Here is a 13,306-nt window from a genome sequence, read left to right as displayed (position 1 = left end):
GCATTCTGTTCCGTTTAGTTGCGTTCCCATACCGGAGAGCAAAGCTCAACATGTTGCAGTTTGCTTTCCATCCTGGGATGTGGAGCAAGACGGATCCGGCATGACCCCCAATGCAAGTCAGTGGGGGCGGATCCGTTTTCTCTGACAGAATCTACCACAATAGAAAACGGATCCGTCCTCCATTGACTTTCAATCGAGTTCATGACGGATCCGTCTTTGAAATGTTAAAGATAATACAACGTTCATAACGGATGCAGACGGTTGTATTATCAGTAACGGAAGTGTTTTTGCTGAACGCTGCCGGATCCAGTAAAAACACCAGTGTGAAAGTAGCCTTAGGCCAAGTTCACACTTAACTTATTTCCATCAGAGCCAAAACCAGGAGCGGGTCAAATACACAGAACAGGTGCAGATCTCCCCATTCTACCTTATCTCTGAGTCGGCTTCACTACTGGTTTTGGCTCACAATAAGGGCTCATGCACACAACCGTTGCCGTATTTGGGGTCCACTAATTGCGAATACGCAAAGCACGGATATCGGCAGTGTGCGTTACGCATTTTACAGAAAGGAACGTCCTGCCCTCTATAAAACAGTTCTGTCCTTGTCCGTAAAACGGTTCTATTTTTTTGCAGGGCCTCGGAACAGACATACGGATGCGGCAGCGCACAGGTGTGCTTTCTGCATCTTTTATGGCCCCATTGAAGTGAATGGGTCCACAACTCACCCGCAAAAAATGTGCATCGGATACGGACTCAAAACACGGTTGTGAGGATGAGCCCTAACTGATGGAAATAACTGAGCAAATAACTGAAGTGTGAACTCATCCTAAGGCCTCTTGCACACGACCGTATGGCTTTTTCAGTGTTTTGCGGTCCGCAAAAAATATGAATGACGTCCGTGTGCATTATGTTTTTTGCGGAACGGAACAGCCGGCCCCTGATAGAACAGTCCTATCCTGGTCCGTTATGCGGACAATAATAGGACATGTTCTATGTTTGAATGGAACGGAAAATGAATGGTTCCGTACACGGAACGCAAAAAACGGAACGTAAATGTACAAAAATAGGCCTGTGTTTTCACACAACAGAGAAGAAAACACATCCCCTTGACTTGTACGGGGACTGTCAGGCCATGAAAAAGGACAGAATAGGACAGGTCCTATTTTTTGATGGCCAAACATTTCTAGGATATTTTAGCTCCTGCTGTCGGCTTCCAGATCCATTAGAAAATCACCTCATGATGACCATTCCCAGACTCCAGTCCAGGAGTTGTCAGCCAGGCCAGGTTGTCAGGCTCTCCTGTAGGGCCCCAGGTGTGCTGGATCAGCAGCCATTCCTCCCTATATAAAGGTGATGATGGAGTCTGGGGCCCCTCAGTGCAGATTGGCCCTTGTGCTGGAGCTTCACATCCCAGGATGGCGCTATCAGATGCTGAGAAGGCGGCTTTGGAGCCCTTGTTTGTGAAGATTGACGCTGACGCTGAGAAGATTGGAGGTGAAGCCATGGAGAGGTGAGCGGCAGAGCCAGATAGTCACTGCTACAAGGGGCTGGGAAGGAGGAGCTGATACATTGTTACACCTGGAGCTCCGCCCCCTGCACTACATGCAACAATGTATCAGATTAGTTTGGAATCTTCCTTAAATGTGGAAAACTGTAATCCAGGAATGGGGCTGAGCATGCATGTTTATCTCAGTGGGGGAGGGGAATGTGCTGCTAGAAATAATACTGTCTATAGAGGACTTCTCATGAAGTTAATATATTTCACCTGAATGGTAACTTGAGGGGTGAAGGCAGACCTCCCAAGTGTCCCTCTTTTGGGGGGATATTCCCTATTTTTGATCAAAGTTCCTCTGTCCCTCTTTGCTCCTCAAGTGTCTTGTTGACCTGAGGTATAGACTTGTATTAGTTACAATATTGATCCAGAAACATTTTGGTTCCTATCTGTATATTAGACCCCACCTTGTATATTTCAGGAAAAATTGATCTTGCACGCAATGACCCATAAGGCTCCATTCACACGTCCGTAGTGTGTTTTGCGGATCAGCAACACACTGACAACGGCAATGTGCGTTCCGCAATTTGCGGCTGGCACTTAGAGTATGCCTATTCTTGCCTGCAATTGCGGACAAGAATAGGACGTGTTATTTTTTTTTTTTTTGGGGAACGGAATTGCGGACTCGGAAGTGCGCGTCTGCAATTTCGTAACCAGGCAGCACATTGTGCGGCCCCATAGAAATGAATGGGTCTGCAATTCCGTTCCGTAAAATGTGAAATTAAATTGCAGATGTGTGAATGGGGCCTAAGGGCTCGTGCACAGGACCATATGTATTTTGCGGTCCGCAAAAAATACGGATGACGTCCGTGTGCATTGCGTGCTTTGCAGAACGGAACAGCTGGCCCCTAATGGAACAGTCCTATCCTTGTCCGTAATGCGTCTGATAATAGGACATGTTCTATGTTTTTTGCAGAATGGAAATGCTGACAAATGTAATGCACACAGCAACTTTTTTTTTTGGTCCCATTGAAATGAATGGCTCCACAGAAAAAAGGAACAGACACGTAAAGAAAATTCATTTGTGCATGAGCCCTAAGTGTCCACCTCTGACTGTCCAGAGATTTGGGTGATGTGGTGAAGGTGATAAAAGTGCTACTTGTAATCAATGAGTGGGTCTGAGCTGCAGTAGGACATCTTGTGGTTGGTGCTGATCCTGTTTATCCTGTTCAAGCCCTTTAACGTTCAACCAGGTGAACTGAACCAAGAAATCTTGAATGTTGCACAGGTTCAGAAAACATGGCTGCTGTCTATTACAGCGCCATCTTTGTCTACAGTTTGATATTGTCACTTAACCTCGCACTTCAATGGAACTGAATTGTGATACCAGGCAGGTACCATCCATGGTTTGGTGAGGTGCTGCCTCCGCAATGAGAGCTAAGTTGACCCTCAGGGTAACCCCCCCCCCCCCCCCCATACTGTCTAGAGATCTTGGTACATGGGGGTAAGGACATGTTCTCATATACAGCCCCATTTTTATTTTTGGTGTTTTTTACCCTTTCATTACAGTGAGGCCACAAGAAATGTCAACGGTAAGCTGTCAGCATCTGTATGTCTGTTCTGTGGGCCCACAAGATGCATATACATTTCTTATCCATCTTGTGGACAAGAGTAGGCGTTGTTACAATGGGTCCACAAAAAGCCATCTGTCTTGCGAACCACAAAATGCGTACAGTCACTTGAATGTACCCTAACACTGAACGTTCCCCCTCTACTCCTCAGTCTCTTCCAGCACCATCCAGACACCAAGTCCCACTTCACTCACATGGACGTGACCCCCGGCAGTCAGGATCTGAAGACTCATGGAGGGAAGATCATCCACGCCATTAATGATGCCCTCAACCACTATGGAAAACTGCAGGAGAACTTGGCCACACTGCGGGAGATGCACACCAACAAGCTGAAGCTCAGTGTGGACACCATCAAGGTGAGGAGCAGATCTGTCCAGTGGTGGTTAAAAAGTCTGCTGAAAATGGTGCCACTCTTGACCATGGCTGTATCTGGTACTGCAGTTCCTCCTCACTGAGCTGCAGAACGAAACACAACCCATGGACAAGACTGGTGCAGTTTCTGGGGGGCTACACTCTAGTCAGCTAGACTTGTCAAAACCAAATACATCCCCCATCCTTAAAGGGCTTCTACCACCAGAAATACTGTTATGTAGCTGACATTAGCGATGCGCCCATGTCAGCACTACATAACAGTATGTTTCTAACATTTCTCCCTGCAGCCGTTTTTGTAAAATAAGCACTTATTATATGCTAATGAGCCTCTAGGTGCTATGTGTGCGTAAAATCAGCACCTAGAGGCTCCGTCCACTAGCCCTTTATCCCACCCAGGTCCCCTGTTCTGCCCGCCCCCGCTCCTCTTGATTGATGCCACGGTCGACCGCATCGTTGACAAAATCCCGCGCCATTCACTTCTGTCTTCGGCGCAGTGAGGAATCCGGCACCAGGAGCGCATCATTCACTCACTGCGCCCGCGCCGAATACAGGAGTGAACGGCGCGGGATTTAGTAAACTATGCAGGGAACAGTGACCTCAATCAAGAGGACCGGTGGCGGGCAGAACAGGGGACCGGGATGGGATAAAGGTTGAGTGGACGGAGCCTCTATGTGCTAAATCTACGCCCACATAGCACCTAGAGGCTCATTAGCATATTATAAAAGTGCTTATTTTACAAAAACGTCTGCAGGGAGAAATGTTAAAAACATACTGTTATGTAATGCTGACATGGGCGCCTCGCTAATGTCGGTCAGCTATATAATGGTATTTCTGGTGGTAGAAGCCCTTTAAAGGGAATCTAGTGTTCAGTGTGCACTGACTCGCATCATCCATCCCCAGCTGCTGTGTGGTTGTCTCCTGGAGGTCATCGTCAAGCATTTTCCAGATGTGGACAAGTCGGCCTGTGACAAGTTCCTCAATGAGGTTGCAGTTGCCCTGATCTCCAGCTGACCGGGAGGATTCTTCTCAGATCTGTCCATGTGTCTCCTGTTACAAGCGTCTGTCCTCTATGACCCGGGATCTCCATTCTCCTGATCTCTGTAATAAATTATATTCTTGTACATCCCGTCTCCTTGTATTTTTAGTCTGAGCTTCAGTAACTGAATTTTGCCAATAATGTCTTCTACACCAGTAGACCAGGATTGCCCAATCTGTGGGCTTTCCGCTGTTGCAGAACAAGTTCCCTCATGCCTGCAGCTATTAGGGCATGCTGGGGGTGTAGGTTTGGAACACTGCAGGTCGGGATATGGACCAAAACAACATTCGTGTGCATGAGGTCTAATACTGTGGCGCACGCAACAGTATCTTGTGCTGCATTGTGATATTGGGTATTGTTGTCCCTGCCTACTTCTGTTGCCCCACTTTCTGTCAATTCAGACCCAGCTACAGTATGTGGTTTTATTTTTTTTTTCCCAGGGCCCCTTGACTTTTCCAGTCTGTCCCTGGGTATGACCACATGGCACAGCCCTGTCAGTGTTGCAATGTGGCCATGCTGCGCACCTTAAAGAGATGAATAAGGACTGAACTGTTTAGTCAGTATACATTGTTAATGGATGTGTGACTATTTTGAAGTGGATTTCGTATTTTGAAATTCTTTCACACTTTTTTGGTTAATGTTGAATTGCGTTATGGATTCCGTTAGCACAGACCATAATGCAATTCTATGACGGAATGCCTTTCGAGGCATTTCCTTTATAATAGAAGTCTATGGGCTGCAAAGCAGATCCATCTTGTTATGCAGGGGAGTCCTCCCCTGCATAACGAGATGGATTCATTTTCATAAGTGGAAATTTGCTCATCTCTAATTAGAAGTGCTGCAAACAGATATATACAGTCACCACTAGAGGGAGCTCAGGAGATGACTGCATACTTATACATATAGCCACCACTAGAGGGAGCTCAGGAGATTACTGCATACAGATATATACAGCCACCTCTAGAGGGAGCTCAGGAGATTACTGCATACAGATATATACAACCACCACTAGAGGGAGCTCAGTAGATTACTATATACAGCCACCTCTAGAGGGAGCTCAGGAGATTACAGCATACAGATATATACAGCCACCTCTAGAGGGAGCTCAGGAGATTACAGCATACAGATATATACAGTCACCACTAGAGGGAGCTCAGGAGATTACAGCATACAGATATATACAGTCACCACTAGAGGGAGCTCAGGAGATTACTGCATACAGATATATACAGTCACCACTAGAGGGAGCTCAGGAGATTACTGCATACAGATATATACAGTCACCACTAGAGGGAGCTCAGGAGATTACTGCATATGAAAGAAGACGAGGGCTGGGTACAGAGGGTACACTATGCCACCAAGACAATGTTTCTTTCCCAGCAGTTGAGTATAGTGAACAAAAAGCTGAGAATATATTAAACAGACTAGTGCACAGAAAATAAACCAGTGAATTTAAAACAGCCTAACAATAAAGCAGTAAATGTGATTTCTGCTTTGGCCACCAATGAGTTAACTACAGGGGAGGGAGGGGGGGCCGGCCGCACTGGCCACCAATGAGTTAAAAACATGGGGGGGTCTGCCCCCTGTATATTCTAACATAGAGGTGTTCCCATGGTGATGGGGGACGATTCAAGTTAAAATATACCATCGGATTGGAGAAAACTCCGATCCAATGGTATAAAAGGGACTCCTGACTTTACATTGAAAGTCAATGGGGACGGATCTGTTTGCAATTGCACCATATTGTGTCAACGTCAAACGGATCTGTCCCCATTGACTTGCATTGTAATTCAGGACAGATCCGTTTGGCTCATGTCTGTGGATCCTCCAAAAATCAAGGAAGACCCACGGATGAAAAAACTGTCACGGACCTACGGACCCCGTTTTTGCGGACCGTAAAAAAAAAAAAACGGTTGTGTGCATGAGGCCTAAGTTTGCATGTACACTGCAATGCAACTGTATTTGGAGTGTTGCGTCAATTTTGACGTAAATTTGTTTTCCCTTAGTCCTAACAGCAGCACAAGTGGGGTATTCGCCCCTGTGAAGCTGGTCAGGACAGGCGGAATTTTTGCTGAATAAAATTCTGCATCTCTAGTAATTAATTAACTCCCCCCTCCTTATATAGGCCGCCCTCACACAGGGCTAGTCGCTTTTATAACAAGTAAACATAACAGCATAGAGGGAGGGATATTTGTGTGCTGCTGTTAGGACTAAGGGAAAACAAATTTACGTCAAAATTGACGCTTCCCTTTCGTCCTAACCAGCAGCACAAGTGGGGAAGTAGCAAGGAACCTCACACAAATCTTGGGAGGGCAAAGGACTAGCACTAAGTAGCTAATAATCCCACAGGAGTTAGAGAGCTGACCTATGGACGAGCAGCATCTAACACGGACCGTCCAAAGGATGTTCCCTCAGAACGCCTATTCTCTAGGCGGTAATGGGCAATAAAGGTGTTTTGCGTGCTCCACGAGGCAGCCAGCACAAATTTGCTCTAAGGGGATTAGCTTCCTTTCCGCATATGATGTAGAAACTGCCCTTGTAGAATGGGCAGATAAGAAGGATGGCGGTGGTAAGTCTTGGGACGTAAAAGCCAGCTTAATAGCGTCCTTAATCCATCTGCTCAAGGTGGGCTTGGAAACCTTGAGCCCTTTATTGTTCCCCGAATAAGAGATCAGCAGATTTTCTGATCTCCTGAACTCTTCCGTTCTATTCAAATAAATTCTAAGGACTCTTGGGATGTCCAAGGAAAGTAATCTCTCCTCCTCAGGAGAGTTAGAGGTAGGAGACAACACCGGCAGTGTTATCGTCTGGTTGGTGTTCGCAAACGAAGGAACCTTAGCTTCTAGAAGGGACCGGTCAGTCTCCAGGCTGTCAGACTGAGCCTCCTCAGATCTAGACAGGGACCTGTGTCCTGATACACAAGGTCCTGTATTAGGGGAAGTCTCCAATAATTGCCCTGACTCATCTGCATGAGCTGGGTGAACCAAGACCTCTTCGGCCAGAATGGGATGATGGCTATCACTGAGGTCTGGTCTTGCTTGATCTTCATCAATACCCTTGGTATCATGGAAATTGGAGGGAATACATAGGCCAGCCTGAACCTCCATGTTATGGACAGAGCATCTATCGCTACCGGATTGTCCTCCTTGTACAAGGAGCAGAATTTGCTTACTTTGGCGTTCAGACGGGTTGCCATCAAATAGATCTCTGGAGTCCCCCAGCGTTGGACTATCCTGGAGAAGATGTTGTCGTTCAGGGACCATTCTCCTGGTACCGGAAGGCCCCGACTTAGGCGATCTGCTACTATATTGAGATCCCCTCTGATGTGAACTGCCACTAGATGAGATAGATTGCTCTCTGCCCAAGATAAAATCAATCCCACCTCCCTCAGGAGGGTCCGGGATCTCGTACCTCCCTGTCTGTTTAAATAAGCCACCACAGTCGTGTTGTCAGTCCGTACTCTCACGGCTTGACCCTGAATGAGAGGTGAGAAGTGATTGAGGGCTAACCTCACCGCCCTTAGCTCCCTCAGATTGGACGACAGGAGTCTCTCCTGAGGCTTCCAGGTATTCTGAACTGTATTGCGTCCCAGATGGGCTCCCCAGCCCAGAAGGGAGGCGTCCGTGGTCAGGATCACCCAAGTAGGTTGGGTTAGAGGCATTCCATCCACTAGGTTCTTCCACCACCTGAGGGAGGAACGGACTTCTGCAGACAGGGAGTGGTTCCGATCTAGGTCTCTGGGTTTGCGATTCCAAACCGCTAAGACTTCCTCTTGTAGTGGCCGAAGATGCCACAAGGCCCAAGGTACTGCCTCTGCAGACGCTGACATGTGGCCTATCATCCTCATTAGAACCCGAATAGACACCCGCCTGGGGGGTAGGAGAAACTCTGCAGCCCTTATTACTTTGTCTCTCCTCTGAGGAGATAGATATAGGGTCATTAGTTGTGAATCTATCACAAACCCCAGAAACCGCCTTGTAGTAGAGGGGACCAGCTCTGATTTGTCCCAATTCACGAGCCACCCTAGGTTCTGCAGAGTGTGGAGAGCTTGTTGAAGCTGGGCTTGTAAGATGCCTGCGGACGCGGCTTTTAAAAGCCAGTCGTCTAAATAAGGGACGACCTCTAAGCCGAGGAGCCTTAAGTGGGCGACCACAGGAGCCACAACCTTTGTGAAGGTGTGTGGAGCAGAGGAGATGCCAAAGGGCAACACAGCAAACTGGTAGTGCTTCACTACCTCCTTTATGCAGACAGCAACTCTGAGAAATTTCCTGTGGGCCGGACAGATAGGAACATGAAGGTAAGCATCCTTCAGATCTATCGTCACCATCACGTCTGCCGGGTTCAGGATGTTGAGGACTGAGCGAATGGTTTCCATCCGGAAACGCTTCTTTCTGATAAACCGATTTAGGTAACGCAGATCGATAATCATGCGCCAGTCTCCTGACGGCTTTGGAACGAGAAAGATGGGAGAATACACTCCCTGACCGAGCTCTTGAGGAGGAACCTCCTCTAAGGCCCCTTTGACAATGTACTGGAGTACAGAGTCTTCCAGGATCAGTTGTCTGCTGGGTGTTAGACGTCCTGTGAGGACGAACCTCTCTTGAGGTTGGGAACTGAAATCGATCCTGTAACCGGTGCTGATGACCTGCAGCACCCAAGGATCTGGAATTATTTTCTCCCAAAAATTTCTGAACAAAAATAAGCGACCTCCTACTGGAGGATTCAGGCAGGGAGATTCGTGTGGGAGTGAGGGGGGTGGGGATGGGGAGGTGACGGGCTGCCGAGAGTCATTGCTCAGCCCTGCGGTTCCCGCGACCTCTACCTCTCCTGTTAATTTCGGAACGTCTCTGGTTCCTCTCTCTTCCTTGGTATCTTCCACCTCTGCCTCTCCCACGTCCTCGAAAGGATTGCTGAGGGAGTGATTTTCCCTTCTTGTCTGCTAGACTCTCCATGAGGCGGTCTAGCTCGGAGCCGAACAACCTGCCAGGCTCGTAAGGGAGGGAGCACAAATTAAATTTTGACATGTTGTCCGCTACCCAGGGCTTCAGCCATAAGGGCCGTCTGCTGGCAGCAGACAAAGCCATTGACTTGGCAGCAAGCCTTAGCTGCTGCTGAGACGCATCCGCCAAAAAATCAATGCCTAATAGAAGGGTCTTGAATTGATCCAGGATATCATCTCTGGCGATTCCCGAGTCTATGTCTGCCTGGATCTTCAGCGTACGGGCGCGAATTAACTCAGACACCTCGGTACCGGCTATGGCCACAGAGGCAGAGGCGGACGCCGCAGCATAGTTGCGCCTAAGCGAACATTCTGCGCGTCTATCCAGGGGATCCTTCAGGTTACTCCCGTCATCGGAAGGTACCAAAGTTCTTTTAGAAAGCTTGGCTATCGCCATATCCACCTTAGGCGGAGGGACCCAATCCAGGGAGTCCCCGTCCTGTAGGGGGAACATCAGCTTAAACCTCTTGGTTAAGACCGGTCCTTTTTCTGGATGTTTCCATTCGGTCGCCATTAGTTTTTTAAGCGACTCGTCCACTTTGAAGGCCCTTGGCCCCCTAGCGGTGGAGTGTGGAGCTTCCCCATGCTCAACATCCTGGTCCCTTGACCTGATGGAGCGCAGTAATCTTTGTGTCTTCTCCGCCGGAAAAGAAAAGACCGACTCCTCTTCCTCAGAGGAAGAATTCTCGCCAAGCGAGATCACGTCTTCTGACATAGGAACAGGCCCAGGCGAGGCCTGCCTGGGTCTCTTGTTGGAGACCGCCCCCTTGATCTCCGCGACGGAGGTGTCCAAGAACTCCTTCATCCAGGAAAACATTTCAACAACCGTCGGCTCAGGATTGGCTGGCCTAGGGCGGCAGCCTGGACAACGATGAAACTCGTAGCTGTCGGGTAACGGGGTGCCACAACTGGAACAAGCCAGGTGCTTCTGCTTGTGGGTGACTTTTCCTAGAAAAGAAGTAGGCACTATTAAAGCTGGTTTCAACGCGCCCAGGGGGTCAAGCGCAGACGTCAATCTTACCTTGAGATGGTGACGTCATGACTCTAAGAATTCTGAACAACCTAGAACCTTTTGATCAGAGTAGGTACTCTCACGGCCTTAGCACTGGATCACCAAAAGTCAAGGTCAGCTGCACACAGGAACTGAGTGCAACACTGACCCTGCCAGCAGCCTGGCCTTATATAGCAGGAAGGGGAGGGCCAGGGGGAGGAGGAGCAACAGCTCCTCCCCCAAAAATCTCCAGGCTCCCCACTGAGGGACCCATTTATAAAAAACGAAGTTTTATTAACAACTTAACCGAATTCGCTCCTCCCCCCCTCCTCCACAAGCACCATCAGCTAATTCGCGCTAATTCGCGCTAATTTTTATCGCGGCGGCGATTTTTTATTTTTTTTTGCGGACCGGAAGTGACAATGACGCACTTCCGGTCTCGCGTCCGATACACCGGAGCTGAGAACCGATCTCAGGGCCGGCCGCAGATTACAGAGGAGGTAGGAAGGGAGCGCAGGAGCGGAGAGGAGACAGGGGGGGAGGGAGCTCACAGCTCCGCTTACTGAGTACACCCTGTCTGAACTTACCGGCTACCTGCAGCCAGACCGTCCCCATACTTACGCTCCCAGCCAGGCAGGGGACAGCCGTAATACCTGTAAAAGAAAATTGTAACATTAAGACAAAATAAAAGCAGAAATTCAGCAGATTTCTCCCCCAACTACTGAGGGAGAGACTCAGAATAGAGTCTAGCCTGTCAGACCAAACACACAGGACAAAATAAAAGCGACTAGCCCTGTGTGAGGGCGGCCTATATAAGGAGGGGGGAGTTAATTAATTAATTAATTACTAGAGATGCAGAATTTTATTCAGCAAAAATTCCGCCTGTCCTGACCAGCTTCACAGGGGCGAATACCCCACTTGTGCTGCTGGTTAGGACGAAAGGGAAATTGTCTGTTCAAATGCCACTTTATCAGCTGCACTTACAGTTCCTTGAGCCGGTTCTGGGTGCTTTCTTATTTCTTCCAGAACTGGATCCTACAGACACGACACTCCTGGGGTTGTTGCTGCAAACCTCCCCTCTGTGCTCTTACCAGTCTCCACGGTGAGCCTGTCTATTCGCATCCAGAATCTGCAGAGAAGATCTCTTCTGGTCTCTAGGAGCACCAAGCACAGCCTCAGTCTCCCCACTTCCTGCTTCTCCCCTCCCCTTGCAGTGTCAAACCTACATATACAGCCTGCTATCACAATTGTAGAGGTACAGCCCATAAATTAGCTATTTACCAACTTTGCAAACAAAACAGGTTATTAATATTACTCTGATAGGCAGCTCCATGTAGACTTTTAGCATATTATCTTTTGCTGCCATCTACTGACCAAAGTGAGACCTTGCAGTAATTATACAATTTACACATGCAGAGTGATACATTTAAGGTCCCTTGCCCCACATCCTTACACATACAGGTATATACATCCACCACTAGAGGGAGCTCAGGGGGATTACTGAATATAGATATACACAGTCACCACTAGAGGGATCTCAGGAGCTTATTACATACAGATATATACAGCTAACACTAGAGGTAGCTCAGGAGATTACTGCATACAGATATATGCAGCCACCACTAGAGGGAGCTCAGGAGATTACTGCATACAGGTATATGCAGCCACCACTAGAGGGAGCTCAGGAGATTACTGCATACAGGTATATACAGCCACCACTAGAGGGAGCTCAGGAGATTACTGCATACAGATATATACAGCCACCACTAGAGGGAGCTCAGGAGCTTACTGCATACAGATATATACAGCCACCACTAGAGGGAGCTCAGGAGATTACTGCACACAGATATATACAGCCACCACTAGAAGGAGCTCAGGAGATTACTGCATACAGATATATACAGCCACCACTAGAGGGAGCTCAGGAGATTACTGTATACAGATATATACAGCCACCACTAGAAGGAGCTCAGGAGCTTACTACATACAGATACATACAGCCACCACTAGAGGGAGCTCAGCAGACAACAGAAATCCAACTTCCAAACATGAACTCAGTAATGAGTAGCTCCGCCGTTATTGTTTATCACTTCAACAATTCGTTTCGGCATGCTTGATGCAAGCGTTTCCATGAGGTGACTGGGAACATTTCTCCAAGTGGTGAAGACGGCCGCACGAAGGCCATCTACTGTCTGGAACTGTTGTCCATTTTTGTAAACTTCCCTTGCCATCCATCCCCAAAGGTTCTCAATTGGATTTAGATCAGAGGAACACGCAGGATGGGCCAAAAGAGTGATGTTATTCTCCTATAAGAAGTCCCTTGTCCTGCGGGCATTGTGTACTGTAGCGTTGTCCTGTTGAAAAACCCAGTCGTTACCACACAGACGAGGGCCCTCAGTCACAAGGAATGCTCTCTGCAACATCTGGACATAGCCAGCGGCCGTTTGACGTTCCTGCACTTCCTGAAGCTCCATTGTTCCACTGAAGGAAAAAGCACCCCAGACCATTATGGCGCCCCCTCCACTGTGGCGCGTAGAAAACATCTCAGGTGGGATCTGCTTGTCATGCCAGTAACGTTGGAAACCATCAGGACCATCAAGGTTACATTTTTTCTCATTAGAGCATAAAGCTTTCTTCCACCTTTGAATGTCCCATGTTTGGTGCTCTCTTGCAAAGTCCGAACGAGCAGTTCTGTGGGGTTCAAGGAGACGAGGTCTTTGAAGACGTTTTTTGTTTTTGAAGCCCTTCAGTCTCAGATGCCATCTGATGGTGGTTTTGGGGCTGC

The 13,306-nt window shown here is 48.2% G+C and overlaps 1 protein-coding gene across 1 annotated transcript; it reads left to right on the top strand.

Moving 5' to 3' along the window:
* Positions 1 to 1,280: 1,280 nt before the first annotated feature.
* LOC122923307 (hemoglobin heart muscle subunit alpha-type-like) lies at positions 1,281 to 4,506 on the top strand. The gene is made up of 3 exons (XM_044274089.1): positions 1,281 to 1,510; positions 3,275 to 3,479; positions 4,396 to 4,506. Exons 1-3 carry the CDS (start codon positions 1,416 to 1,418, stop codon positions 4,504 to 4,506), a joined length of 411 nt encoding a protein of 136 aa, XP_044130024.1. The 5' UTR covers positions 1,281 to 1,415.
* The last annotated feature ends 8,800 nt before the right edge of the window (positions 4,507 to 13,306 follow it).

This window comes from Bufo gargarizans, unplaced genomic scaffold (assembly GCF_014858855.1).
Source record: "Bufo gargarizans isolate SCDJY-AF-19 unplaced genomic scaffold, ASM1485885v1 original_scaffold_1458_pilon, whole genome shotgun sequence".
Lineage (NCBI taxonomy): Eukaryota > Metazoa > Chordata > Amphibia > Anura > Bufonidae > Bufo > Bufo gargarizans.
This window is presented reverse-complemented; position numbering and strand designations above follow the sequence as displayed.